The sequence below is a fragment of the Jaculus jaculus genome, chromosome 10 (genome assembly GCF_020740685.1).
Source record: "Jaculus jaculus isolate mJacJac1 chromosome 10, mJacJac1.mat.Y.cur, whole genome shotgun sequence".
Classification (NCBI taxonomy): domain Eukaryota; kingdom Metazoa; phylum Chordata; class Mammalia; order Rodentia; family Dipodidae; genus Jaculus; species Jaculus jaculus.
The window spans coordinates 82,059,149-82,086,856 of NC_059111.1; the positions used below are offsets into that span (position 1 = coordinate 82,059,149).

Genomic DNA, 27,708 nt, shown 5'->3' on the forward strand with positions numbered 1-27,708 from the left:
GAGTTTCTTTGGGTAGTACAGAAGTGTTGTAAGGCAGACAGAGTGATGCCCACCTGCCATCTAAGCACACAAGAGGCAGAGGCTGGAGGACTGCCACAAGTTGGAGAATAGCCTTGTCTACACAGAAAGTCCAGGACAGCCTGAGCTACATAATGAAATTCTGTCTAAAAATAAACAAAAAGCTCTAAAACAGACTGGGCAAGTTTGCACATACCTACAAATAGACCACAAACTACTGACTGTACACTATTGAAACAACATCCCCAAGCTGTTTAAACAAAAGAATGTGTCTGTGTCCATACATAAAAATGTCTGGGCTTTACCAAATGACTAACCTCTTGTCTGCACCGAAGGGGAAGAACTTTACAAAATGTACATCATTAGTGCTTTAGATAATATATTAGCCAAGTACACTTTACAGTCAATACTAAGAGGCAATAGTGAGGACTAATGTGTCAGATTAATAACTAAAAATCAGTGATAACTGTCAGCATTTTTCCAAGTAGTGGCCTTTTCAGAATATTCTGTTGTGTTGTGATAAACTTAAATACATCATAAAGCACAGGTAACAAAGATGGGCAATGACATACTTTCCCCACCAGAGGGCAGCAGCTTCTCAAGTTTTAAACACAAATTCCAAACGCAAACTTGCAATAAATAAAAAACTACAAAAGATCTAAAATGTATAAAGATTAGCCCCTCCTACAAACAGCAATTTAAAGCTCTACCCACACCACACCTCCAGGCAACAATCTAAAGGAAGTAACCATCATTAAACATCTTCAGATACAGTTCTGTTTCAGATATCTACCGCATGTTCCAGCTACTGCTTCTTAAAGGATTAAAGTAGACTTTGGCCAACCACAGCTCAGAGCCAAATCCACTCAGCTGGATGTATTTTGTTTTGTTCTTACTTGATTTGTTCCTCATGAGTTTAGAAGGGTTTTACTTTTGTAAAATCGTGGTATTTTGAATGATTATATAAGTACCTAGCTAGTACTTAACATTGATTCTACTTCTTTGCCCTCAGCTGAAGGCCCAGGCTTGTTCCTTGTTTTAAAAAGTAAAACCTGCCAGGCGTGGCACAGGCCTTTAATCCCAGCACTCTGAAGGCTGAGGTAGGAGGATCACCATGAGTCTGAGGCTACCTTAAGACTATGCAGTGAAGTCCAGGTCAGCCTGGGCTAGACAGGGAGACCTATCTCAAAAAACCAAAATAAATAAAACCTGGGCTGGAAGATGGCTTAGCAGTTAAGGCACTTGCCTGCCTGGGAGCCTAAGGACTCAGGTATCGCAATACCCATAAGCTATATGCACAAAGTGGTGCAAGTGTCTGGAGTTAGTCTGCAGTGGTTAGAAGCCCTGATGTGCTCATTCTCTCTCTGTGTCTCTTTCTTTTACATAAATAAAAAACATGTTTTAAAAAGTAAAACATCTCAAAATAATCTATGTATTCCTCTATATTAATGTACAAGTATTAATATGATAATACAATGTTGCTAACATCAACTTCATATAATTTCATCAAATGAGTATGCCAATATTTGAAGGCAACAGTTGGATAGTTTCACATAAAGGGAATACAAGGTAGCAACGGCTGGTTTATGACGTGTGAGGTTCAGACTAGGACTGTCTATCTCTACCTGAGACACTTAAATGCATTCTCGGTGCCACAATACGTTCCGCTTACCACCCTCATCTTCATTATCATCTTTTGTCTGTGTCAGAGCCTAGCATGGCATTAGGGGTCTGATCCTTCTTTAGGTGGCTGTCTAGAGCACTGAGAATGTACAGCAGCACCTCTCCGTCTTTTCAGGTAGCATCTCCACAAGTGATGACAAGTGACAAATATCCCCTAGGAAGCAAAATCCCTCCACCGAGAGTTGGTGATCTAAAGTAATCTTATCTCCACAGTGAGCTGCACGTACTTGGGGCAGGAACAAGAAAACATTCACAATAATTTTTTTAATTCACATTTTTATTATTTCCTTACACATGCCAGAGAGTATACAGCTCAGGGAAGTCACTGGCACTAGGAAGGCTATATCCAAGAGCTGGCAGCAGTCAGCAGTGGCCGTCCATTGTCCTCTCTATTCTAGTTTCTGAATCATTTTACACAGCAGCTGAATAGGTGTTTTCAATACAAATGAAATCATACCAGAGTCTAAAAAACCTTATCAACTTCACCACACAATTAGAAAAAAAACTGTGACCCTTTACCTGTACTGCTTGTATGTTCCTTATGTGGCCCAGCCTAGTCACCTCTCTACACAGCTTTTCATCATAAGACCTTTCAGCGCATTCCTCCTTCTGTCTAGGATATTCTTTTTCATTCCACACCTGGTTTTCTTCCTATCCCTAGGCCCTCAAACCATAACATCACTGTCCTGAGAGCCATTCCCAACCTTCCACTGACCGCTGACTTCCCGCTCTCGCTCACTCACACCCGAGGCATCTCACAGGCCCAGCAGCCTGCAAAGCTGGGGTCGCAGTCCAGTCACTGGATTTCATATGCTTTCTTTCACTTGCTTTTTCAGCATCTGTCGTCTCTACTAGAGTAATTCTACAACAGGATGGATCACAGTCAAGAAAGACCTGTTGAACAGGTAAATGAGGGACACTTAGGAAATGTATAAAAGTTTGAGTCTTTCAATATGGAAATAGAACATACCAGAAAAAGCAATGGACTAGGAATGGGTCCCTGCAGTCTCTCCACTGGCAATCCCTGGCCAATTACTCAGCCCTTCTATGGGACCTTGCTTCATTGCCAGGCCTATAAAATCCCATCAACTATTTACTCTGATGGGAATGGCAGAATGATTCTTGAAATGTGGCTGGATCAGTGGTTAAGTACCTGAAACAGTACAATCCTATGCGACAAGCCCTCCAAGCTGGAACGAAGTCTCTGGCTCCAAGCACACTACAGCCTGACCAGGCCCCACTGCCAACCAAGTACTTCTCCTTCTTTCTGACCTTAACTGTGGTTGGAAAACCACATTCTGAAAGAGTTTGAGCTCCTCTTCTGTGCGTTAAGTTGCACACTTCTAGGAGCGGAACAGGAGACTGAGGTAATCTACATATTCCAAAGGAACTCCCAGCCTGTTTGTTAGACTCAAACTTGGGGTTCTCTTTAGAGAAATAAGATGAAAACACAAGGGAATGCTTCTACGAACAGAAACTTCTACATAGGAACCCTGCTATGCATCAGTTGAGTAGACTAGCATCCTGAGAAATCAGCTCTCGGGATCACAGCAGAGCACTGCTGGCAAGAAGGGGGACCATAAAGTCAGATTCACAAAGGATCACTGTCAGCAGAAGGGAAAAGAAAGGAAATGAGACCGCAGACCATCAATTTTGCAAGAAAATTATTAGCCATGAGGTTAAACCTTCTTATAATTTATTACACAAAAAGAGTGGGGGGACCTGGGATAAAACTTCAGGAGCTATCTGAAATTCACACACACAGCTGGGAGAAACTGCAGAGTTTCGCCTCTTTAATCAGTATGTCACTTTACTCTTTTGGTCTACATAATAATCAAATGCCCATTTGCTACTTCACACATAGTTTAAGTGAGCTCGGGCACCTTGTTTTCTGGGCAGCTTATACACAAACAAGTAAAAGGAAGTTCGCAATCTCAGAGGCAGGGACGTGTGTAGCTAACAGTGAGGCAGGAGAGTGGAAAAGCTACAACCCATCCTGTGTGGAGCGAAGCAGCCTGGCAACTCGGCTTAGTGGTGAGTGATTTTGTGTGGCCGTGGGCCTCCATGGCCACCTGTCGCTTCTTACAACAACAAGCAGCATCCAAATATTGAAGATGAAAGACTCTGGCCTATAAGGAAAAACACCTGCTTTCCAGACAACACTGTCAGCAGAAATGTTCTCTACCTGGGACTCAACTGGTAGCCAGGAGCCACCACGGGGCCACAGAGCACTTGCCATGTTCCGAGTAACCCAAGAATGGGGCTTTTGATTTTAATTGAAGTATTTTTCCCAAGTACTTAAGAGTCAAAAGAAACAAAACCGCCACATGCATCTGGTGGCAATCAAATGGGAGTCAGGCCACACGTACAGAATTCATGCACAGGAAACTTGCCATGCGTGTGGGAAGCTGGCTAAGTTCGGTGTCAGTGTCCTCTGTCATTCTCTAATGCATGGGGGGAACCACAGAGTGAAAATTGAAATCACAACCATTTTTTAAAAGGCGTTTTCAGAAGATCCATTCCCTTCGGGTTGACCAGCTATCACTTAATACAACACCTTCCAGTTGTCAGCAGTCCCGTACTCACACATTGTCTTCCAGGCAGATTTTGGGTCCCACCACATTGGCTGCTCCACTTGCCATTTTAAAAGCAAAATGCTTCTCGGGACAAGCTTTAGAGATGCCACATTTGTACCTGGGAGGCTTTGTAGCTTTGGGGAGAAGATAAATATGTGTCTTAGAAAACAAGTTAATAAGACCCTATAGCAAGCTTGTTTGGTATCTCAAGTCGAAAAGGGCATTATCTAAAAAAGAAAAACAAATCAAGATACACATATATAACAGAAATATGCTAGAACTTCTTATCCTAAGGGTTTCAGAGAACTTAAAAAAAAAAAAAAAAACAGTGATAACAATACAAAAGGACATAGCTCAGAGCCTTGGGGAATGACCCAAAAACTAGAAGAAACAGATCAAGCCCAATGATTTTGATGAGCAGAAGATCCATCAAAGTATGCCTCAATGTAGTGTGAGAGGTTTTGAATTCTTGCTCTGAATTTTCAGTCCTCAGCTGGACAAAATCCAGGACCACCACAAAGCCTAACGTTCTACGATTTTCAGCTGTGAATTCTTTTATGCCATCACTGTCTACACTTAGAACATAGGAGCTAAGTCACAGCAGTGGAGCACCACATCCATGAACAGTGAAGCACTGAGGGCTGTTTAAATAAAGCACTTGCCACACAAGCCTGAGGGCCTGAGTTCGGACCCCCAGAGCCGACATAGAATGCCAGATGCGGCAGTGAGCTAGCTAGACTAGGCATATAGGTGAGCTCAGATGTTCCGTGTGAGATTCTCTCAAAAGTAAGAAGGAGAATGCCTGAGGAAGATAGCCAATCTCGACCACTGGCCTTCCCAAGCACATGCACACACACCACAGAAACATACGCATGACCCACCAAAAAGTCAAGAACACTATGCTGTCTAATTTAATAAAGTCTGTATAAAATATGACTTCTGAATCAGTTTTTGCTCATATGAGCTAAAAGCAAGTTTTGAGTATAAGTTCTCATAGGTCTAAAGACAGAGTAAACCATCTGGAAAACACTGATATAAAATACTTACAACGTGAGGCGGAGTCCAGCGCTGATCTTGCTAAGGGGGGGGGGGGGAGAAAACAAAATTTACCTCAGTTAGAAAGAATAAGCCTATTGGCAACCAGCTACCTTGTAAGCATAAGCATATTTAAAGCTTTCAACAAGCCTATAAAGAAAGGTGTTTGAGCTGGGTGTGGTGGCACACGCCTTTTATCTCAGCACTTGGGAGGCAGAGACAGGAGGATCACTGTGGCTGGGCTAGATTGAGACTCTACCTTAAAAAAAAAAAAGTGCTTGAGGCAAGAGAGATGACTTAGCCATTAAGGCTCTTGCCTGCAAAGCCTAATGACCCAAGTCCGATTCCCCAGTACCCATATAAACAAGATGCACAAGGTGGTACAAGCCTCTGGAGTACATTTGCAGCTGCTGGAGGCCCTGAAGTGCCCATTCTCTCCTTGTCTGTCTGATCTCCACCTCACTCTGCTTGCAAATAAATAATTAAAAGTATGTTTTTTAAAAGTGTTGAATATTCTCAGTACACACTAAGTATATCACTTCACTTCAGAGAAACTGAAAGAAACTTACTGTGAGAGTCACTGCAGGCAATTATGTGGTGGGGATGATGGAGAGGAGTGCACTGACAGCACATTTTATTTTTAATGTTGCATTTTATTTCCATTAATTACTATAAATATAAATCCCAATCAAAAAGCTCCTCTACAGATGTCCCACTAAGTGACTATAAATACATGTGTCTGTCAACATAAGCTTCTGTGCAGTGTTGGATAAAATGCAACATGGTCCTAGAGAATTATGTAAGCCTATCTTGTGGTTAGGTGAGGATTTGGAGGGATGGAAAAGGGTGAGTGGTGGGGGAATTTTTTTCACATAGAAATGCATTTAGTGTAATAAAAAAAGCATAGTTACTGAGAGTTTTATAATTCATCAGCTTAAGGAAGACCAATTCTTACCAACCCCAGTGAATTTCAACCTGGCTATCTATCACAACTGTACTCCAAGCTTCCTCAAAGGACCAACATCTGATCGCAGCCCAGGAAATGAGAACTCAGATTTTCAAAGTATTGTAGCAGCCAGCTCCTGATTTGACTAATAAGTACACAGTGTGATAATGTCAGCCAGCTGCCTGACTATAAATAGTCATTGAGTTTTTACTTCTGTACTATTTTTGATAATTGTGAATTTCCTGTATGTCCAATATTCAAAGTAGGGAACCGAAAGCCAAGGCTGGAAGATAATATCTAGCTGTTTAAAGGGAACATGATCAAGTAAGGGAAGCTTCATTACCCAAGGGAAGCACAGCAGAATATTATGCACCATTGAAACTATAAAGCTATTGTAATAAATAATGTGGGAAAGTTTAATGCATGGAATACAGCAGAAAGCCACCTTTATCCACACCATAACCTAAACACTAAAATGATTCACAGATTTTTAAACAAAACATGAAACTAAGAGAGGGAAGGTCATCAACACAGGTACTAGGCACATCCTTTCCAGTATCTCAGGGATATAATTTTGGAGATCCAGACCAAAGCTCTTTTAAATGAGAGAAAAAATAAAATCCATCCAGAGCAGCATGACAGTGTGATACCTACAAATTCTCAACCTCAGGCTGGAGAGGTAGCTTAGCAGTTAAGGTGCTTGCCTGCGAAGCCTAAGGACCCAGGTTCAATTCCCCGGTACTCATGTAAGCCAGATGCACAAGGTGGTACATGTGTCTGGAGTTCATTCGCAGTAGCTACAGGCCCTGGTGTGCCCATTTCTCTCTTTCTCATATGAATTTTTCAATTCTCAGCTTCATTTTATCTTTTTTAAACAAAGCAGGGGGTATTAGCAGGCTCAGGTGTTAAAATTCTTAGAAAGGAGCCCTGTTAAAATCAGAACTTCTGAGCTACCTGACCTATGTTAAGGAGATGTGGGAAAGAACAGTGGGATTTAAGCAGGGCTAAGATCACATGACTCATTTACATGACTAAGTCGCTCTGTCAAGTACTTTAGTTTGGAGTACTAACCTGGTCATCAAGAAAGAAAGGTTAACTACTGTGCTTATCCTAGGTCATTTTTTTAGTAATTAGTAGGACTAACTTTTTTTTGGAGGGGGGGTTCGAGATAGGGTCTCATGCTAGCCCAGGCTGACCTGGAATTCACTATGTAGTCTCATCTCAGGGTGGTCTTGAATTTGCTGTGATCCTCCTACCTCTGCCTCCTGAGTACTGGGATGACAGGCTGTGCCAAGCTTAGAGCTAACTTTTCAAGTCATCCAATCTCACTGTACCGCCTCGAAAGAATGTCAAAAGTCTCATGATCATGTACTCTAAAAGTGCTATTAGTCCTACCAAGAGCCAACAGCAAGTTAGGGAGACTTTAGAACATCCTATTTGATTACAAAGAGCTCAAGACTAAGTGCATAAAGATACTAACTGAGCAATCTAGGTAAAAACAAAGGCGACTTTGGGGTAGAAAATAAGAAATGTAAGCGTGGTGGACAGAGTCAGAGCTACTAAGAAAACAACATAGACAGAACTTGGGACCTGACTCGAAGCATTCATATTTTCACATGAGCCAGTGAAGAAAAACACCTTCTCTGTATCCATAATATTTAGACCAAGTAAGGAGATGGGATGGGCACAAGTGATGACTTCTGATGGATGTGCTCATTTTAAGACATAAGGAGAAGACCTAAGTGGGACAGTTTCAAGGCCAGCTGTAAATAAGACCTGGGAAAATGATATAAACTGGAAAACTCGCACACGGATGAGGACATCAAAGAGAGAAGCCTGCTGAGGAAAGTCTCAGGACATCAATCACCGAGCACTGATCAAAGGTGACAGGACTGACTGAGGAGGAAAACTAGGGCAATGCTCTAGAATGATCAAACCATGTTTGCTTGTAAAACTTCAGATGCAATATATATATATATATATATATATATATATATATATATATATATATGTGAATGCCACTCAATCAATAAACTTTACTAGGGTACAATTTAAGACAAACTAGTTTGTTAATCTTTAGGCTTTTAAGTAAACTCACACATAACTTGTATATGTGAAAATGGACAAGATGCCTGAAGGTAAAAAACTAATGAAGACTTTTTAATAGATGAATATTATTTTATCCAGCACCCACCAAAGCTATAAGTCCCCTCCTAGGCCTGATGCAAGAAAAATACATGTAAAAAGAATGTGATAATCCAGGAAATAAGCAAATAAATTACTTGTTATAAATAACAGGGCACTGCACATGTACGGGGCACAGTCATAAACTACAAAGACCCTTCTGGACTGCATTATTTATCTGCAATATATGAGACAACTTTAATCCTAACTTTCTTTCAATACACGAAGCATTTAACTTTAAGGAACAGTAATAGGCCTCTGGGATTTAGTTGAATGAAAGAATGTCAGTAAGTTAAACAATAATTAGAACTATTTGTGCCTAATATTTAATGGCATCACAAGGAATTTATGCATATACTCCTACCAATGGCCTAAATCTCAATGGGTAAAAGTAAATGAACTTCACAGAACAGTTACTACAGCAACATATGCAATGATAATATGGATTGGTTTTTGTACGCTTCCTAGCTGAGTGTCTGGATCAGTTACTTCCTTGGTGCTGGGACCAAATATCCAACAAGCAGCTTATGGAAGGAAAAGGATTTAATTCAGCTTATAGGTCCACAGCGTAGAGTCCATCTTGTATGATAGGAGTAGGGAGCCAGTGTCCCCCCATCACCTCAGCAAAAAGGAGGAAGTAGCATGAGCTATGAATACTGGTGCTCAGCTTTTCTCCTTTTTATACAGTCCAGGACCCTCACCCTACTGAAAGGCTCCACCCACAGTTATGGTGGGCCTTTCCACCTCAAATCATCTAACTTAGAAAATCCCTAACAGAAATCCCAAGAGATCTGTTTCCATGGTGATACTAAATCCTGCCCATGTTATCAACAAGAGATTAACCAACACAGAGTGCATGCTCAAAGCTACTATCACTTTCAATCATGGTCATAAGTATGATGAGCAAACTACCCATGTGCTGGTTGTGACCCAGTGACCAAGTGACCCAGTATCCTCACGCCAAAACATTAGTTTATTTTTGTTGTTGTTATTTTGTTACTATATACCATTGTAATTTCAGCTACTAATTGTGGGCAAAATTTTCTCTCTCCTTTTCTAGAAATGTTTCATTTTTCTAAAATGACATTGTAATATGCCTGGATCAAAATTGCCTGTGGAAGTTGTATGTTATAGAAGCAAACTGACAAAACAGAAAACTCATCCCTAAAAGAACTGCAGTTAGAGTCTTCTGGGTGCTGGGGACATGGATTACAAAGCAATCCCAATGCTGGTTTAAATCTGTTGTCCTTTGCTAATCAAACTGAATACTAAAACAATAACAATGATAACTAATGTATTTTGAAATGAGAATTAAAATTAAACCTCACAAATAATGTTTTCTCCAATTCAACAGATGGGAATCCAGTAAGGTATAACAGATAAAATATACTACTTCAACTCTAATATTAAAAATATATTTGCCCTAACAGTGCTTAAATCATACAGCTGAGGTACACCTAATAACATTCGTAGGTTCTAGCTTATTTCCTTATTGTGAATGAAATGTAACTGGCTGCTAGTTGTTCCTGCCCCAGTGCCTTCCCGCCAATTGTGCTGTACCCCCTGGAACTATCTGCCAACATAAACCCTTCCTCCCTTAAACTTCTTCTTGGTTATAGCAACAAGAAAAGTAATAAAGAAAACCAGGATCAAGAAGTGGGGCTGTTGCAGTAATAATCCTAACCATGGGTTTGTAGGCCTTTAGAACTTGTCTTCAGAAAGAATGTGGAAGTGTGGAACTCTGGGCTAGAAAAGCAGCCCCCTCACCTCCAAAGTCCATAAAGCAGAACTTAAGGCTTCATTCTGGTGGGAAGTTTGGACTACCGTAATGCCAAGAGAAATGTGGACAGTGGAAGCTCAGCTCTTGAAGTTTCAGAGGGGAACAAGGTCTTTTCTGGAAACTGGGCTACAGTTCAGGATATATTCTGGCACAGAATCCAGGTGCATTCTGCCCATATCCTGAGAACAGGAGTGAGGCTGAATTCAAAAATAAAGGATTAATTTGGTTGGCAAAGGAGATTTTAACAATAGGATAACAATTAGGTTCACAGCTCTTATGCAGGTCTACAGTGAGAACAGATAGACTGTGAGTGACAGAGAGGAAAGATGAAAAATGTAAAGATTAGCAAGCAAAGGAATTATGAGCAAGTTTAAATTTTTTGACAAGAAACATTCAGAAAACAACTGTAAATTGTGGAAGAAATCTGCACTATTAAAAGATCTTTCTTTCTCTACTAGGACCACAGGAAAAGTACCCTGAGGGCAAGAGACCACTATCAAAGGCTCTACCTTTAAAAATATGCATTGACTGGAAAGGAGAGTGCCTTAACTGAGAATGTCCCTGAAGGGTTCTCTTTGAAAACCATGACCTAGGAAAGTATTTGCTACAGGATCAGCCTGAAGGCACGGCACACAGAAGCTGTTTCAGCCATGCTCCAGGGAGGCTAGGCTTCATCTCAAGCTTGCAAAACTTTGCAGCATCTTCCAGGTAGTACTGGCTTTACAGGCATAAATGAAACAGAGAGTGGGTCACAGAGGAGGCCTGCACCAAAGTTCCCACGGCCAGGCAACGTGTGGCAGGGTGAGAGAGCCCTCAAGGAGACACCAAGAGACAATTGTGACACTGGGTGAGCAAAATCCCAGGATGTTGAAGACACCGGGACCATGGGACATCCACCAAAGAAAGCTGCAGACGTGGAGTGGAGTAGCGTGAGCCCTGAGAGAAGGAGTGTGTGCTGTACGTTGGAGACCCGGAGGGAGGTGGCCCAAGCCCCTAGGAGCTCAAATCATTCTATGACAAGCCTCAGATCCCAGATGTTGAACTGTAGAATTTTCCTCTGCATTGCTGGGTTTGAGTCTTGCTTTGGTCCAATCTTTCCTTGCTATGCCTCCATTTCTCCTTTTTGGTTGGGAATGTCCATTCTGTGACATTCTACTTTGGAAGTATGAAACTTACATATTAATCTTATAGGGGCTCTCAGTTATGTAACTGCTTTGAGTTTCAGAAGAGACTATGAACTTCTGAACAGTGCTGGACTGTTAAAAACAATTGAGCAATGGAAGCTGGAATGAATGCACTTGGCACCGTGACAAAGTATGAGCCTACAGGGTACAAGGGTGGAATGTTGTGGCTTAAATGTGAAAGGTTTCCCAGGGGGTCTTGTGTCTTGATCTCCAGCTAATGGCACTGTTTGAAAATGTTGTGAAACCTTTAGGCAATGGGGCATCACTGGAGAAAGTGAACCCATTAGGGAAGACCCTTAGGATACTTTAACCTGGCCTAGTTTCTGGTTTGCTCTGTGCTTCCTGACTATGGGTGCCATGTGACTGTCCACCTCCTTCACTTGCCCCCAAGGTATCCCTGCAATGATGGAATGCAGCCCACAGAACTGTAAGCCAATATAAACCCTTGAACTTTAAATGAATGAATGAATGAATGAAATAAAACTTTGCAGGTTCTTAACATCAGGAACTATCAATCAAAATGAACACTAGCGGACAATTATCCTAAAGCAAACTGCTCATACATGATTGCTAGTAATTCCCCAACTAACACAGGTTTAGGGGAATCCCACTTTAGAAATACTGTTTCTCCTCATATTAACAAACTGAATCTTCAATCACTGATCCATATTTGGGGCTGGAGTGATGGCTTAGCAGTTAAGGCACTTGGCTGGGAAGCCTAAGGACTGGAATTCAAGTATCCTGTACTCACATAAGCCAGATGCATAAGGTGACTAGAGGTCCTGGCATGTATATTTTGTCCCTTTCTCTCTCTCTCTCAAATAACTAAATAAATAAAATAAAAACTGTAAGGCAGAATAAAGTCAGGGCCAAATGATGCAGGTGCTACGTTACTTGAACACAGTTCAGAAATTGGAGCAAAACATTTTAACAGGACTACTGAGTGAATTTCAGGTCAGCCTGGGCTAGAGTGAGATCCTGCCTCAAAAAACCGACAAAAAAAAAAAAAAAAGAGGCAATAATCCCAAATGAGGTGCCAACGCAGTGCTTTGGAAAGTGATACGGATAGAGGCAGGCATGCAGGGTGAGGACTCAGCAGGAGCAAAGGCAAGGATGAAAGGACAGGAGAGCTTAGGGACAAGGCAACTATGACACCCGGGGGGGGGGGGGGCAGGGTGAAGACCAGGCAGAAGGTGGTGTGGCACTACATCATCTTAAGCAGAGAGCAGAGATTCTGTATTTATCCCCGTCTGTAAGACTAAAATTCAAGAGTCTCAGAGAATGAAGCTCGCAGTGGAGATAGGGAGAGCACAAAGAAGAGAGACATCAGGATGAGACAATGATGTTTACTAACAACAGTCTAGTGGCTGAAGAGATGGCTCAGCCTAACGACCAGAGTTCAATTCTCCACTACCGACATAAAGCCAGATGTACAAAGTAGTGCATGCATCTGGAGTTTGTTTACAGCAGCTTATGGAGGCCCTTGCATGTTCTCTCTTTCCTTGAAAATAAATAATAAAGTATAAAATAACTTTAAAAGCATACAGTAAATACTAGATTTGAAAATCCAAATGAAGAGAAGCAGAGTTAGGGAAAGACAGACAGGTAACTGGAGAGGAATCACTACTTATGCATAACTGCCACTGTGGCTTCACCCAGCCTCCTTTTCACCCTGCTCTGAAAGCAATGGGCTTCCCCCAAATCAATGACTTGTACCAATGGTTCCAGAAGGTTCTACTGGCTTCCTTCTCTCTTAGGATCCTACTTTTGTCTACTCAATCTCTTTTCACTGACCTGTCATTCACCAAATTTTAACTCAAAGCCTAAGGATAAGTGGAAGCCGATTATTTTAAAGAACAACAGGCATCTTGCTTCTGTAGGAAACGTCCATCCTATCAGCTTCTTTCCTTTCCACCAACCCATCAAGAATCAGCTCCACCGATGGGCTCCAGGACTGAACAAGCCCTACTGCCTTCCGTGTGGGCCTCCATTATCCCTCTGGAACCAGCTGCTTTCAAGGGCCACCAGGCTATCCAACAGAAAGCAAAGATGTACACAAAACACAACAAATAAAATCAAATCTCAACTATACTGGCCTCCTGAGAGCTGGGATTAAAGGCGTGCGCCACCACGCCCAGCATGGTGTGCACTTCTTATCAGGCTGATTGCTTCGGAATAGCTTAGACCCCTGCTTGCTCACACCACCATTGGCCATTTTCCCCTAGTAGCTCATGTAGTGCTTTCCAGCACTAGATGGGTTAACTGTCTGAGGACTGGTTCTCTTCCGGATCCCAGCCAGTTCTCTCGGTGTTCGGTGTCAGCAGCATATGGTGTCTTCAGCAATAGGGTCTTACCTTTTACTTCAGGCAGGTAATTAAGTGCTTTGACAAAAGCCTGCCTTGTTTTGGGGACCTCATAGGTCTCTGATCAACAGCTCAATGTGGACAGCACCTATTTCTGGTACTGCAAGTTACAGGTCAGAGCCAAGGATTTATAAGGTCAGGCTTCATCCCACCCTCTTTCCTGGGCCCTGTTTTCCTGATGCTCCTCCTATACTCCTGTCGAGGGTAATATCTTTTAGTCTACCTTCAAGAACAGTTTCCACGGTACCAGTTCATTTTGGGCTTAGTCTTGTGTTTAATTCCCCAACTCTTTCCTTCCCCTCCCCTTCAAAACCTTCCATTGCTTTTGTCTGGGCTCAAGTTGCCTATCCAGTATGCCAGCAACTCAAGCTGATCCAGGTTACAAACCACAGATGAGTGCAAACATGTGGTGTTTGTCTTTCTGTGATTGTGTGTGTGTTCACTGAGTATGATCTGTTCTAAGTCCATCCATTTTCCTACTTCCCGATTTCATTGTATCATTTTCTCTTACTGCTGAGTAGAATTCCATTGTGTAAATGTATCACAATTTCATTACCTATTTGTCCAATGATGGGCACCTGGCTTGATGCCAGTTTCTAGCTATTATGAACTGAGCAGCTATGAACATGGTTGAGCACATATCTCTGTAGTGAAGCATGCAGCATTTTGAGTAAATGCCCAGTAAGGGAATAAGTAGGTCTGTTGGTAGTTCTATATTCATCATTTTCAGGAATCTCCATACTTATTTCCACAGTTATTGTACAAGTTTGCATTCCCACAAACAGTGAATTAGGGTTCCTCTTTCCCCCACATCCTCACCAACATTTGTTGCCATTTTATTTTTATTTTTGGAAGAGGAAAAGAGGGAGGGAGAGAGGGAAGAAAAGAGAAAGAGAAAGAATGGGTGTGCCAGGGACTCCAGCTGCTAGAAATGAACCCCAGGCACATGCACAACCTTGTGCATCTGGCTTATATGGGTCCTGGGGAGTTGAACCTGGGTCCTTTGGCTTTGCAGTCAAGTACCTTAACTGGTAAGCCATCTCTACAGTACAGTATTTTATTTTTTTAATGATTGTCATCCTTACTGGAGTAAGATGTTGAATCTCACAGTTGTTTTAATTTGCATTTCCCTGATAGTTAAGGATGTTGAACATTTTCTTTTTTTTTTTAACTTTTTTTTTTTTAATTTGAGAGTGACGGACACAGAGAGAAAGACAGATAGAGGAGAGAGAGAGAGAGAATGGGTGCACCAGGGCTTCCAGCCTCTGCAAATGAACTCCAGACGCGTGCGCCCCCTTGTGCATCTGGCTAACGTGGGACCTGGGGAACCGAGCCTCGAACTGGGGTCCTTAGGCTTCACATGCAAGCACTTAACCGCTAAGCCATCTCTCCAGCCCGAACATTTTCTTAAGTGTGTGTTAGCCATTGGTGTTTCTTCTTCTGAGAACTCCCTATTCAGTTATCTACCTCCTTTTTTTCAGTGGGTATTTTGATTTTTTTTATTGTTTCGTTTTTTTAACCTCTTTGTAGATTCTAGATATTAGGCCTTTGTCAGTGGTATGGTTGGTGAAAAATATTTTCCCATCCTGTTGCATTCTGATTGGCTAAGAGATCAGCTCAGTGGAAAGGAACCCATGAACCAGGTCTGAATCCTATGGAGACAAAGAATATACTCTCTAATGTCAAGCTCCCACTAGTCTTTGGCTAAAAGAGGGCTATATCCATCAAATTCTCTGAAAATTAATAGTGCTTATCCAATTTAACCTGTACTGACTTGACTCTCCTTTGGAGAATCTGTTCTTTTTCAGAAGGTAGCAAGACCCAAAGAGATAAACGACCCCTCACATCTCAGTCAAGACCCAAGTGAAATCACAGAGGAAGTGGGGAGATGAGCAAGAGTGCTGCTTCATGGTGAGCCTGATAAGCAGTGCCAAGATGAAGGAGACAAACACTGAGGAAACTGAACACCTACCAAAGCAGAAATCTAAAGGTTCCTAAAAGATCACCACTGAAGTCGACTTAAAACTCACCCACCATGGCTCAGAGAATTTTGTGGAAGAGGGGGCAGAAAGATTGTAAGACCCACAAGTAGGGACATCATGTCCAGAGGCACTGCTTCCCCAGTAACGAAGGCGTAACGCACAACCCCATGTGGAATACCAGCACCCCACTGAGGAGGGCCCTCTAAGGTATGGGGCAGGGAGGAGGGCAAAGATGGTATCAACACATGATGTACCCATACAAAATACGTTCTTAACTTAAAAAATAAAAAAACTAGGGGCTGGAGAGATGGCTTAGCGGTTAAGCTCTTGCCTGTGAAGCCTACGGACCCCAGTTCAAGGCTCTATTTCCCCAGGACCCACGTTAGCCAGATGCATAAGGGGGCACATGTGTCTGGAGTTTGTTTTCAGTGGCTGGAAGCCCTGGCGCGCCCATTCTCTCTCTCTCTCTCTCTCTCTCTCCCTCCCTCTCCCTCTTTCTCTCTCTGTCCATCACTCTCAAATAAATACATAAAAATAATAACAAAAAAATTTTTTAAAAAATTTAAAACTACGTTAAGGGCTACAGTTGTACTCAGTAGTAGAGTGCTTAACTAGCATGGGCTAGTCATTTTTTTTTTTCAGGAAAAAATGTTTTTACATATTTTATTTATTTGCAAGGAGAGAGGGAGGAAGGAAGGAAGATAGAAGGAGGGGGAGAGAGAGAAAAGAGGGAGGATGCTAGGAGGGCCTTTAGCCACTACAAATGAGTTACAGATCCATGTGCCACTTCGTGCATCTGCCTTTATGTGGGTCCTGGGAATCAAACCCAGACTGTTGGCTTTGCTAGCAAGCACCTTTTATTGTGGACTTGTCTTCCTGAGAAAATTTTAGACTGAGTTAAAGTACCTTACTTGGGTACTTTTACAATGCAGAAACAGTGAACGGGTAAAGAGGAGAATGGTGGGAGGGAAATCAGAGTAGGAAAGCAAGAGGAATGCTAGTGACTGACTCTAAAGTGCACTAGTAGGACTCTTAATTGTTTGGCAACTGAGAGCCAGATTTGCACCCAAGTTTTCTAATGCCAACTCTAATAGAGGAACAATGTAACCTTAGGGGCATTGCATTTTCTGGAGTGTGTACTTTTAAGTCATGACTAATGCTTCTCACCATGCAGCAAAGAGAACCATTAAAAATGCCAGCATGTTCAAGAAAGTCCACTGCTTTATACTGACTTATTCTACAACCTCATACATATTTTAGAATTGTCTAATGAACCAGTTATTGATACAATCATTCCTTTCCTAGGCAGACGTAGCAGCAGTGACCCAATGTGAGAAGTTACACTTTAGATATCCACAGTAAGAATAAGGTTTAAAGGAAAAGAAACTTACCAAATAGATTTCCTAAGCTTGCATCCATTTTGATTTCAAATACTTGAGAAATAACATAAAATGTCAGTAAAAATACTGCCACTGCTACCACCAGCTTTGCAGCTCCTAGACAAAGGCAGAAACAATTCAGCATGAGTATATGAGCTTACAGAACTTAGGCTATCCATTTCTATAAAATGTTAAGTTCTAAAAACAAAGTTAACAGTAATATATTTCTAGTTTTTAATAAACCGGATCTAAATTTTACTTGGATTATCATAAAAACTATGTCAATGATTCACTCAGTAAAGGATTTTCCTTATCAAAGAATTCTCTGAAACAGGGATGCTTCAAACCCTGGTCCTCCTGAGGACAGCAATGCCAGAACATCCACAAAGTAAGTTCTCCAGTGAAATAACATGCCAGGGTCCCATCACTGACCAATGCATCTCCTGGAGCTACCTGACCCTCAGAGCACAGCAAGCACTGTCTTCCTACCCAGACTTAAGTCTAGTTACTTTAAGACAGGCCTCTGGTACTGAAGGACATAATGCGGCTTCATGTTTCACAGCATGGTGGCTATGGCAGCTCAAGTTTCTGACAAGTGCTGGATCTCCTTTGAACAAGGTTCAATGGACTGACAGAACCCCAGTGATCATAGAGATGGAATGTTGCAGGATCACAGCCAAATTACCTTGGGCTAATTTTAGCCCCTTAGCAGCCATTTCTTGTCCACCTCTGTGTCTAACACCCTTGTGACTTTCAGATGATCAGGTGAAACCTTTCTGAAATGTACTATCAGACCACCTACCAGCTTTCACCAACCCATAGGCTAAGAGTGTCAACAGAGAAAATCTGAAGCTTAAAGCAAATATTCCCCCATTTTGCTGTAGCCCACCTACCTGGGGTTTCCGTCAATGTGTTTGAAAAGTGCTTTGGTTTATGAATTTCTTTTGTTCTGTAACTATAAAAACTTCATTAAATTGTTAACATGTCAGAACACAGAATTAGGAGTAACCTGTATCTGAGTTCTAGGGCCATGGTCACTCATATTTGGCTCTGAAATAAACTATTTCTTTTTGTCTTTGAGGTGAGAGATATTTCATCTTTTACCCTGTGTTTCTCCAATCATGTGTAAGTTCCTTATAAGCAACCAACACTAACAGCACTGCTTAACATAAACCACCTCTTATACTTTTCTCCATGGGTAACCCAATAGGAAAGGAAAGGACACAGCACACAGGAGAAAAGGGAAATGACAGCACAGAAACCTCATCCTCCCCTCTGTGGGATCTCATAGAACTGTCATCAGCTTATTCAGGAACAATGTCAGTACAACATTAGTGTCTCCCTACCACCTCCATTCCCCTCTCCTACTCATGGTTTGAGCTTTGCTTGTACTGACATGAAAGAGGTAGGCAGAACTGTCACTGGAGAGGAAGTAATGCTCTAAGATTCAGATGATTAATGAGTGGTATAACATGCACCAGAAGCCGGGCATCCTACTAAACCTATGGCTTGTTCCATTCTTTTTTTTTTTAATTTTTTAATTTTTTTTTTTTTTTTTTTTTGGCAAGCAAAGAGAGAGAGAGAAGACACAGAGAGAATGGGCACATCAGGGCCTATAGCCACTGCAAACAAACTCCAGACAAAAGTGTCCCTTATACATCTGGCTTATGTGGGTCCTTTGGCTTCACAGGCAGGGGCCTTAACTTATAAGCCATCTCTCCAGCCCTGTTCCATTCTTTATTCTAAAACTAAACCACACATTCTTCTGAGGAAGAAAAAAAAAAAAAGCCAAACTCACTCAGTCTATTGGGTGTGGTAGTCTGAATGTATGGCCCCACAGACTGAGGCTTTTTTTTTTTTTTTTGGTTTTTCGAGGTAGGGCCTTACTCTAGCCCAGGCTGACCTGGAATTCATTATGTAGTCTCAGGCTAGCCTTGAACTCTGGGAGATCCTCCTACCTCTGCCTCCCAAGTGCTGGGATTAAAGACATGTGCCACCACACCTGGCTTGAGGCATTTTTGATTAAACTTCCTACCTGAGCCCCTAGCAGGCAGATCCCTGCTACAGGAGGGTATGTTGCTGGGGGGTGGGGGGTGTTGGAGTCCAGCTCTAAGGTATGTGGGTAGCAGTTTCAGCCCTGGTGGTTCCTGCTCACTGGTGGTGCTGTTTGCTTGATACATTTTTTCCTCTCTGCTTGTATCTATGCAAGTAGGCAGCTTCACCCTCCACTGAGAGTCCCCCAGATATATAAGCTGAAATAAACCCCTTCTTCCCACAAGCAAGTGGTTGTATGTTTGTCCCAACAACAAAAGAGAAGCTGACTGCAACACTGAGTAAGGAAGATTAAAAACAGATCTCTGTTCATTCTAATCTCACTGAGTCAAAGCAGCAGTTGGTGAGAGCCTTGGAGGGGATGGCAAAAATTCACCGAAGAGTCTCAGGAAGGTTGATGATGCTGAGGGCAGCAGCTTTGCAGAGCCACCTCATTACTATGCAGAGGCACTGCTAATACCTATGGGTGGGGGGGGGGGGAGTCTGTACCTTCCTCTCATAAGGTTGTGAATCTAAAGCTGCTCTAGGAAACAAAGCTTTAAAAAAATGCACTGTTTAACCAACGAAGAAGTGTAACACTTAATCCATCTCTCTCCTCTATTTCCTACCTTCTCCCTTCCACGGTCTGCTTCTTCAAGAACAATAACTGGCTGCCTACACTCTTAGCATATGAGAATAAAATGCCACTTGACTTTGAAATCTTTCCCCCAGGATCTGGCTGAGTGTCTTGTACACAGTGCACTCTCGACATCTGTTTGCTCAACAGATGAATGCTAACAGGTAGCATATACTTTCTTCATTATCTAAGATGGAGACCAATGACCAGGAGACTGTATTATTGTCTTATTCTCATTTTCTAACCACTGTGGGGACATAGAATCAAACATAACCTCTCACTATTTGTCCCTAAAGGCAGACATATGAAACTTGCATTGTTCAATACTGAAATATTACACGATTAAAAATCATTTAACATGAAAATTCTAGAATTTTATACAAAGCTAAACCTGAGCCTTCACAGAAAAAGCTACACATATACACAGATACAGTTCATATGTGTATATGTAAGACTGACACATATACCAGTTACTAAGTGTCAACTGGAGCTAAATGCTTTATAAACATAATTCTATTGTCATGAGAGCATTTTAATTTCCTAAATAAGGAAAGTGAGGCTAAAATTGGAAACCACTTGTCTGAAGTCATATAACTATCAGTGGAAATGCAGATCTTAAAAAAAAAAAAACCAAAATAAAATAAATTTTAAAAAAAGGACCTGTTCATGTACATGGGGATGGAACTAGGGAGAAACAGCTCTAAGGAAGAGAAGAGTTAGAAGCAGAGTCACTCACGGTCTCCACAGTAGGAGAGTTCAGAACTCCTGACAAAAGGTTGTCTCTATAGCTGGTCTAACTAGCCAACTGATGATCCTGGAAGATTAACAACACTATAGGACAACACAGTATGATCTACATTTTATTTATTTGTTTGTTTGTTTTTGGAGGCAGGGTCTCACTTTAGTCTAGGCTGACATGGAGGAACTCAACCTGTAGTCCCAGGCTAGTCTTGAACTTAGGCAATCCTACCTCAGCATCCTGAGTGCTGAGATAAAATGTGGGTGCCACCATGGCTAGCCCCACTCTTAACTTTGCATAAAACTTGCTCATCCTCCTGGACACAGCCCACACTAATCTGAATGTATTTCTATTTTTTCACAAACTATAACATATATCTTAGATGTAAGCATGGTGGCTATGTGGAAATTTCAAAGCAACTAGGTATTATTTAAATTTACAAGACCTTAATTAGCTAAAAATAAATAGCTAATCTCTTACATCCATTCATTATAGGCAAATTCCCTCAAGACCTAAGCTACAGATAGGACAAACATAAAAGCTCACTAAACTACTCCTCTGTTAACCTGGGCACCATCAGAAACATGAATTGGATAATGGTAATTTTGACTAGAATGGATTCAGAATTATGTGTAAAAGAAAAACTTGCTTTATTTCAAGCTACTGTGCTGAATGAATGAGATTGAAAATCACCCGGAGACATATAATTGCCTTGTTGCTGTACCCAGAGAACATACAAAAGCAAAATTCTGAACACAGCAACTTGTTTTTTAAACCACAAACAAGCTCTTGGTTTCCGGAAATACTTTTCTTCCACAATTAGTGTAACTTCTTAAAAAAAAAAAAAAAAAGAAGCTTTGTAACTTCACAGCAAAGATACATTTGTTCAAATTTCTACAAACGCTACCTTTAATAGCTGTAATTTGCCTGAGTCTATACAGCAAAGCATAAAAACATGGCTGTTCACCTGCCTGGGCTTTAGGCAACTCTAAGAGATGCTTCTTTAGGAAAACACTTGGTTTGTTCATAAGTAAATGTTGGTCAGTTATCTTGATTTTGAAAAATTATAGTTATCTCCTGTATTGGTTATACACTCAGTAGAAATTCCTTGGTAAAATATGCATTCTTTTAGGGTTTTAACTGGGGGAAGGATGGTGGAAACAGTTATTTTTATTTCAGAGTAGGAAAAGGACATGCAAGCTTTTTTTTGTTTGCTTGCTTGTTTTGTTTTGTTTTTCGAGGCAATGTCTCACTCTAGTCCAAACTGACCTGGAATTCATTATGTAGCCTCAGGGTAGCCTCGAACTCACAGCACTCCTACCTCTACCTCCCTAGTGCTGGGATTAAAAGCATTCACCACACCTGGCTTGGATCTGTGTTTCTATAAAGCTCAATAGTTAACTATTGGAATATATGAATGGCCAGTGATTCTCAATGTACATAACATGCTGTCTCAGGAAACATTTCATCCTTTTAATCTATGCAGATAGAACTTGATCTAACAAATATAGAACCAAAACACGCATTTTGGTAAATCATTCCTATATATTACTTTAACTCTACTTGGGAAAGATTTAAACTTAAACTTTAGAATTCATTTTGCTCAAAAACTACATTTTCAAAAGTCATTCTTTTCTATTATTATTATTATTAATTTTTTATTTTTTGGTTTTTTTGAGGTAGGATCTCATTCTAGCTCAGGCTGACCTGGAAATCACTATGCAGTCTCAGGGTGGCCTCAAACTCATGGCAATCCTCCTACCTCTGCCTTCTGAGTGCTGGGATTAGAGGCATGTGCCACCATGCCCGGCTTATTTTGTAAAGTATTTTTTTTTCCTACCTTTATTTACAATTCTCACATGATTGCAAAGTATTTTTTTTTAATTTTATTTATTTATTTATTTATTTATTTATTTGAGAGCGACAGACACAGAGAGAAAGACAGTAGAGGGAGAGAGAGAGAGAATGGGCGCGCCAGGGCTTCCAGCCTCTGCAAACGAACTCCAGACGCGTGCGCCCCCTTGTGCATCTGGCTAACGTGGGACCTGGGGAACCGAGCCTCGAACCGGGGTCCTTAGGCTTCACAGGCAAGCGCTTAACCGCTAAGCCATCTCTCCAGCCCTGCAAAGTATTTTTATTCATTTATTTGCAAGGGTGAGGCAGGAAAGGAGGAAGGGAAGGGGAGAGAATAAGTATACCAGGGCATCATGCTGCTGCAAACAAACTCCAGTTATGCACAAAGACACCACTTTGTGCATCTGGTTTTATGTGGGTACTGGGGAATAAAACTCAGGTAGTCAGTCTATGCAAGCAAATGCCTTTAACCATGGAGTCATCTTTCCAGCCCTCATTTCTTTTTTTTATGTTTTGGTGTATATGATATATATATATGAGATATATATATATATATATATATATATATATACACACACACACACACACACATATACATAATACACACACACACACACACACACACACACACACACACACGTGCAGATTTGCATCCGGTGTACATATGTTGGAAGCCAGAGGAGAAAGTTGGGGCCTTCGCTATCAGTGTTCTGCATTATTACCCCAAGACAGAGTCTCTCACTGTACCTGAAGCTCCCAGGCTGACCAGGCAGTTCAGCTCTGGGGTTACAGGCATGCCCGGCTTTTTATAAGGGTGCTAGGGATAGAGCTCAGGTTCTCATGTTTGCATAGCAAGAACTCCTCACTCACTGAGCCATCTCTCCAGCCCTCAAAAGCAATCTTTATATGGGTATTTTATATGCAAAATTTTGTATATAAGCTTAATATATAAAAAATAAACATTAAAACTAAATATTCAGCATATAACTACTTAGTGTATTTTCAACAAAAGCTTATATAATATTAAATGTTCAACATGTGATATGCAGTCTACTGAACAATAAAAGGCTAAAATAAATTATAGTAGAATATATAGTATTCATCTTCAAGAAATATATTTCCAGGGGTGGTGGCACCTATAAATAATCTATTACTTGGGAGGCTGAGCCAGTATGGGTAACAAAAAAAAAAAAAAAAAAAAAAAGCTGCATCATAAGAGAGAGGGAGACAGGAAGAAGAAAAGGAGGGAGGGAAGAAAGAAGAGAGGAAGGTATTATTAACCCTCTCCTTTAGTCCTTACTGAGCAAAGAAGCTACAAAGAAGGCAGAATTACTTTCACTGGACTGGGCATCTTACCTGCTACCCTCATGTTTGGGTTTCAGTCTATGACACTTTTCATAAGTAATCTCCTAAAATCAAAAGAAAAGGTATATACTGTTAATTCTAGAATATATTCCTCTTCAGATTGCATTTGATTTGGAACATAAACATAAAATTAATTAAGTAAATGTCATGACATTTCTAAGTATTTTACCAATACTAACATTTAAAGGGGAAAAAAATACTGGCCTTGTCTCCTTCCACTGGGTCATAAAACATTACGAGCTTCCTCAGTGTGGCTTCCCACACTGGCTGTGTCCTCAGCTTCCCTGAGCCAATGAAAAAAGCTGCCATACCACTTGTGTCTGGACATGACACTCATTACCCACAGCAATTATGTATCTGTAAGGATTTAACTCTCCAGTCTGCAGATCAGGTCTACAGGGGTGAATCACCTTCCCCAGCCACAGAAAATTGCTTGTGGAAATGGGGCAAGAATTTAGCCAGAGCAGTTCATAACAGGACAGAATATGACTTCGTTTTTTCTATGGCGTAACTGAGGTATCACTACAATAACCATTCATAGCAAAGGTATACCTTAATACCCCATTCTCTTCATGATTTTCAATTTACATATGCAAAATAATATATACAGAAACTCAGATTTGCAATTGAAAATACCCCAATTATCATTACTGACAGAATCATGTTAGCTGTCAAACAAAGAAACTGTCCTTTGATCATTTTACCATCCACAAGAAATAGCACTTGTGTGTGCTTCCCTCCTATGGAACAATTCAAGATACCTAAAAATGAAATAGTAATGAGTTGTTTGTAACAAAGCGTCATACGAGTTCAGCACAGCTTCCACAATCAACTCTCCTATAAAGGAGTAGAACTTAGAAGGAAGTCGGAGGTGGGTGGGTGGGTGGGTGTATGTGTTTGTACGTATGTACATAGAGGCCAAAGGACCTCAGGTGTTATACCTCTAGAATGCTTTCTACCTCTTTTATCAAGTTTTTTAAATGAATTCTAAAATATACATCACTCGGTGCATCTTGCTTTATGTGGGTACTATACAATTGAACCAATGCAGTCAAGGCTTTGTAAGCAAGCATCTTTAACCCCTGATCCATCTCTCCAGCCCCATCCCCCTTTCTTGAAACACGGTTTCTGCCAATTAGGCTACACTGTTGGCCTAGTGAGCCTTAGGGATCCTCCTGTTTCTGCCTCCCCACAACTGGGATTACAAATTCATCCTACTTCACTCTGCATTTATTTTCATTTTTATTTATCAATTTATTTGCAAGGAGAGAGAAACAGAGAAAGAAAAGGCATACCAGGGTCTCTAGCTACTGCAAAGGAACTCCAGATGTATGCACCACTTTGTGCATCTGGCTTTTTGTGGGCACTAGGGAAATGAATCTAGGCCATCAGGCTTTGCAAGCAAGTGCCTTGACATCTGAACCATCTCTCCAGCCCAAACCCTACATTTTAAAAATATTTTATTCTTATTTATTTATTTAACAGAGAAAGAGGAAGGAAAGAGAGGACAGGCACACCAGGGCCTCCAGCCACTGTAAACAAACTCCAGGCGCATGTGCCCCCTTGTGCATCTGGCTAAGGTGAGTCCGGGGGAACTGAACCTGGGTACTTTGACTTTGCTGGCAAACGCCTTACCCACTAAGCCAACCCTCCAGCCCCACACCCTGCATTTTTATCTGGGGATCAAACTCAGGTCTACAACATTGTAAGGCAAGTACACTATAGACTGAAGTATCTACACAACTCTCAAGAGAAATGTTAATGAATCCCATTAATCAGAAATGCATTGTTTCTGTATAGTAGAATTGGCTTTAATGCTTGTATTTCAATGCTAATGTCTGGCCAAGAAATCCACAGAAAGCTTTAAATGCAAACAACAGCAAGCATCCCTGAAGGCCACTGAAAAGAAATGGCATCCAGTTTTCTCAGTTACCAGAAAAAAGCAAGGGAGTGGGGGTGAGAGTTTTCATTATTGATTTCTTCCCTTTGCAAGTTATATGAACTCATTACACCTAACAGCCGCAGTCAATGATACAAGTCTATTTAAACTACTTAGCTATGGACCAAGAAAGTACTAAAAGTAAACAAGAGATTATACCAATATCCAAAAGTCTTCAGAGAAAAGAAAGAGAAAAAAATTTCCCACTTTTCAAATGAAAAACCCAACAGGTCACACGTAAATCCTCTTTCGGCTTCTAGTGATCCTCCTCCCAGTTAATATTCCAAAATAATTTCGCTCTTGTATGAGCATGGTTGAGAAAAACGCCTGTGAAAATGGAACAAGCAGTTGGACACCAGACACCTGCTGTCCTATTTTAGTCACCACGGCTGGCTCAGCCACACCTGTGTCATTAAGTCACTGCCACCATATACCTGCCACCTGTCTGTCTTCCCAGCGAGTCTGCTTCCATTGCAAAGACCACACTGTGGCTTTCTATCTGAATACAGCTGCTTGCTTTTAAAATTTTGAGAATTAACATTAAGTAATATTTCTAAATTAAAATCTCATCAAATTGTCTCAGCCATGACACGTTTAATTAATTTTCCTAATTAACTTTCTTGCATCTTCAAGGATGTAAATCATTATCGCAATGTACTTGAGAGCAAACCATGGAACGTGTTTATGATGTGCTGATTTCAAATCCGTTCTGATTTCTATTGAGGGCAATTCAAGGCAAAGAAAATCTACATATAATTTGAGGTAGGTGGAAGTAGATACTTAATAGAAACTTCTGGGAAACAGCTAACAAGCAGAAAAAGACGGGTCCTGAGGAAATGAACTCAATAGTGAAGGAATAAGGGAAATCAAATCTAATCTTGAGGCAGCAGCCAATGAGTTTATCATTTTTCTTATGTATTTATTAAAAGCTAGAGATACAGGACTCAAGAGTCAGTCACAAAAAAAAGAATAAATATTACTAGTTAGAGAGTACTCATGGGTCAGAATAAAAATTTAAATACACAGACAGTACATTTATGCAATTTATTTGCTCTAAAAGAATGAGTACGCCAAAACAAGTTTCAGCGTTTTAGGTAAGTGTAAGGCACAAAACCACATGGACATCACCAGCAGGGAAGACTACACAGCACCCCTGTGCAATGAACACTCAACTGATGAGCTCTGTGCTGCTACAGTGAGGCAGACAGACTCATCCAGGGCCGGGAGCATCTATGGGTGGTTTATAATTGAAAAATTTGCTACAGTCTGTCTAATTTGATCCAACGGAGTGAATTCTTGTGTCTCAAATTAAGCTACCAAGTGAATAAGGAAAAAATGTCTCAGAATCTAGTAAAACAAGAAACAGAAATAAAAACATAGGTCAAGTGACACTTTTATTCTTCTCTTGAGAAGTGGACTGCAAATTACAAGAACACTATTCTCATCAACAAAATGAGCCCCAAAAACAACCACCGAAAGAAGGGTGTCCTGCCAGGTACTATAAATGAGGAGATGATGAAGACATCCAGAGGTGCTGTTCATACATTATCACTTTGTGCCTCCTCCCACCTGCCCTCCAGCTGGAGTAGGCATTATGGTGGCCTTATGAGGAGGTTAAGGGATTTGCCTCTGGTCCCAGAAAGAGCAGGAAGGATCCCCCTCCTTTTCCTCAGCTGCTCCCTGGCATACTCTAGTTATAGAGGTCTGTTGACGAAATGTTGTGTCAATCAATTTGGCTCCGCAAATTGCTCTGGGAATTGCTAATCTTTGCTGTGAACTAGCCACTCCAGAGATGTGATTGGTTGTCAAGATGATTTAAACTGCAGTGTTAGAACCCTCCCACCTCAAGACAAAGATGATGCAAGAAAAATACATGTAAAAAGACAGTGATATGTCATTATTCTAAATAGTCAATTGAGCCAGAAAAAAATTACAAGTTATACTTCACACACACACACAAAAGTAGATTCACTTCAGTCAAATTTTAACTTGGTGCTGGCCTAATAAAACCAA

The 27,708-nt window shown here is 41.0% G+C and overlaps 1 protein-coding gene across 2 annotated transcripts in view; it reads right to left on the reverse strand.

The window, feature by feature from the left end:
- Nucleotides 1–27,708, reverse strand: part of Fam3c (FAM3 metabolism regulating signaling molecule C) — a 50,793-nt gene that overhangs the window by 13,238 nt on the left and 9,847 nt on the right. For both annotated transcript variants that reach the window (XM_045160793.1, XM_045160791.1), the window contains exons 2-5: nucleotides 23,748–23,800; nucleotides 17,143–17,247; nucleotides 5,325–5,354; nucleotides 4,288–4,411 (exon numbers count right to left, since the gene is read on the reverse strand). In XM_045160793.1, coding sequence (XP_045016728.1) covers nucleotides 4,288–4,411; nucleotides 5,325–5,354; nucleotides 17,143–17,247; nucleotides 23,748–23,760 — 272 coding nt within the window. In that variant the 5' untranslated portion in view covers nucleotides 23,761–23,800. The remainder of the gene's footprint in view (nucleotides 1–4,287; nucleotides 4,412–5,324; nucleotides 5,355–17,142; nucleotides 17,248–23,747; nucleotides 23,801–27,708) is intronic.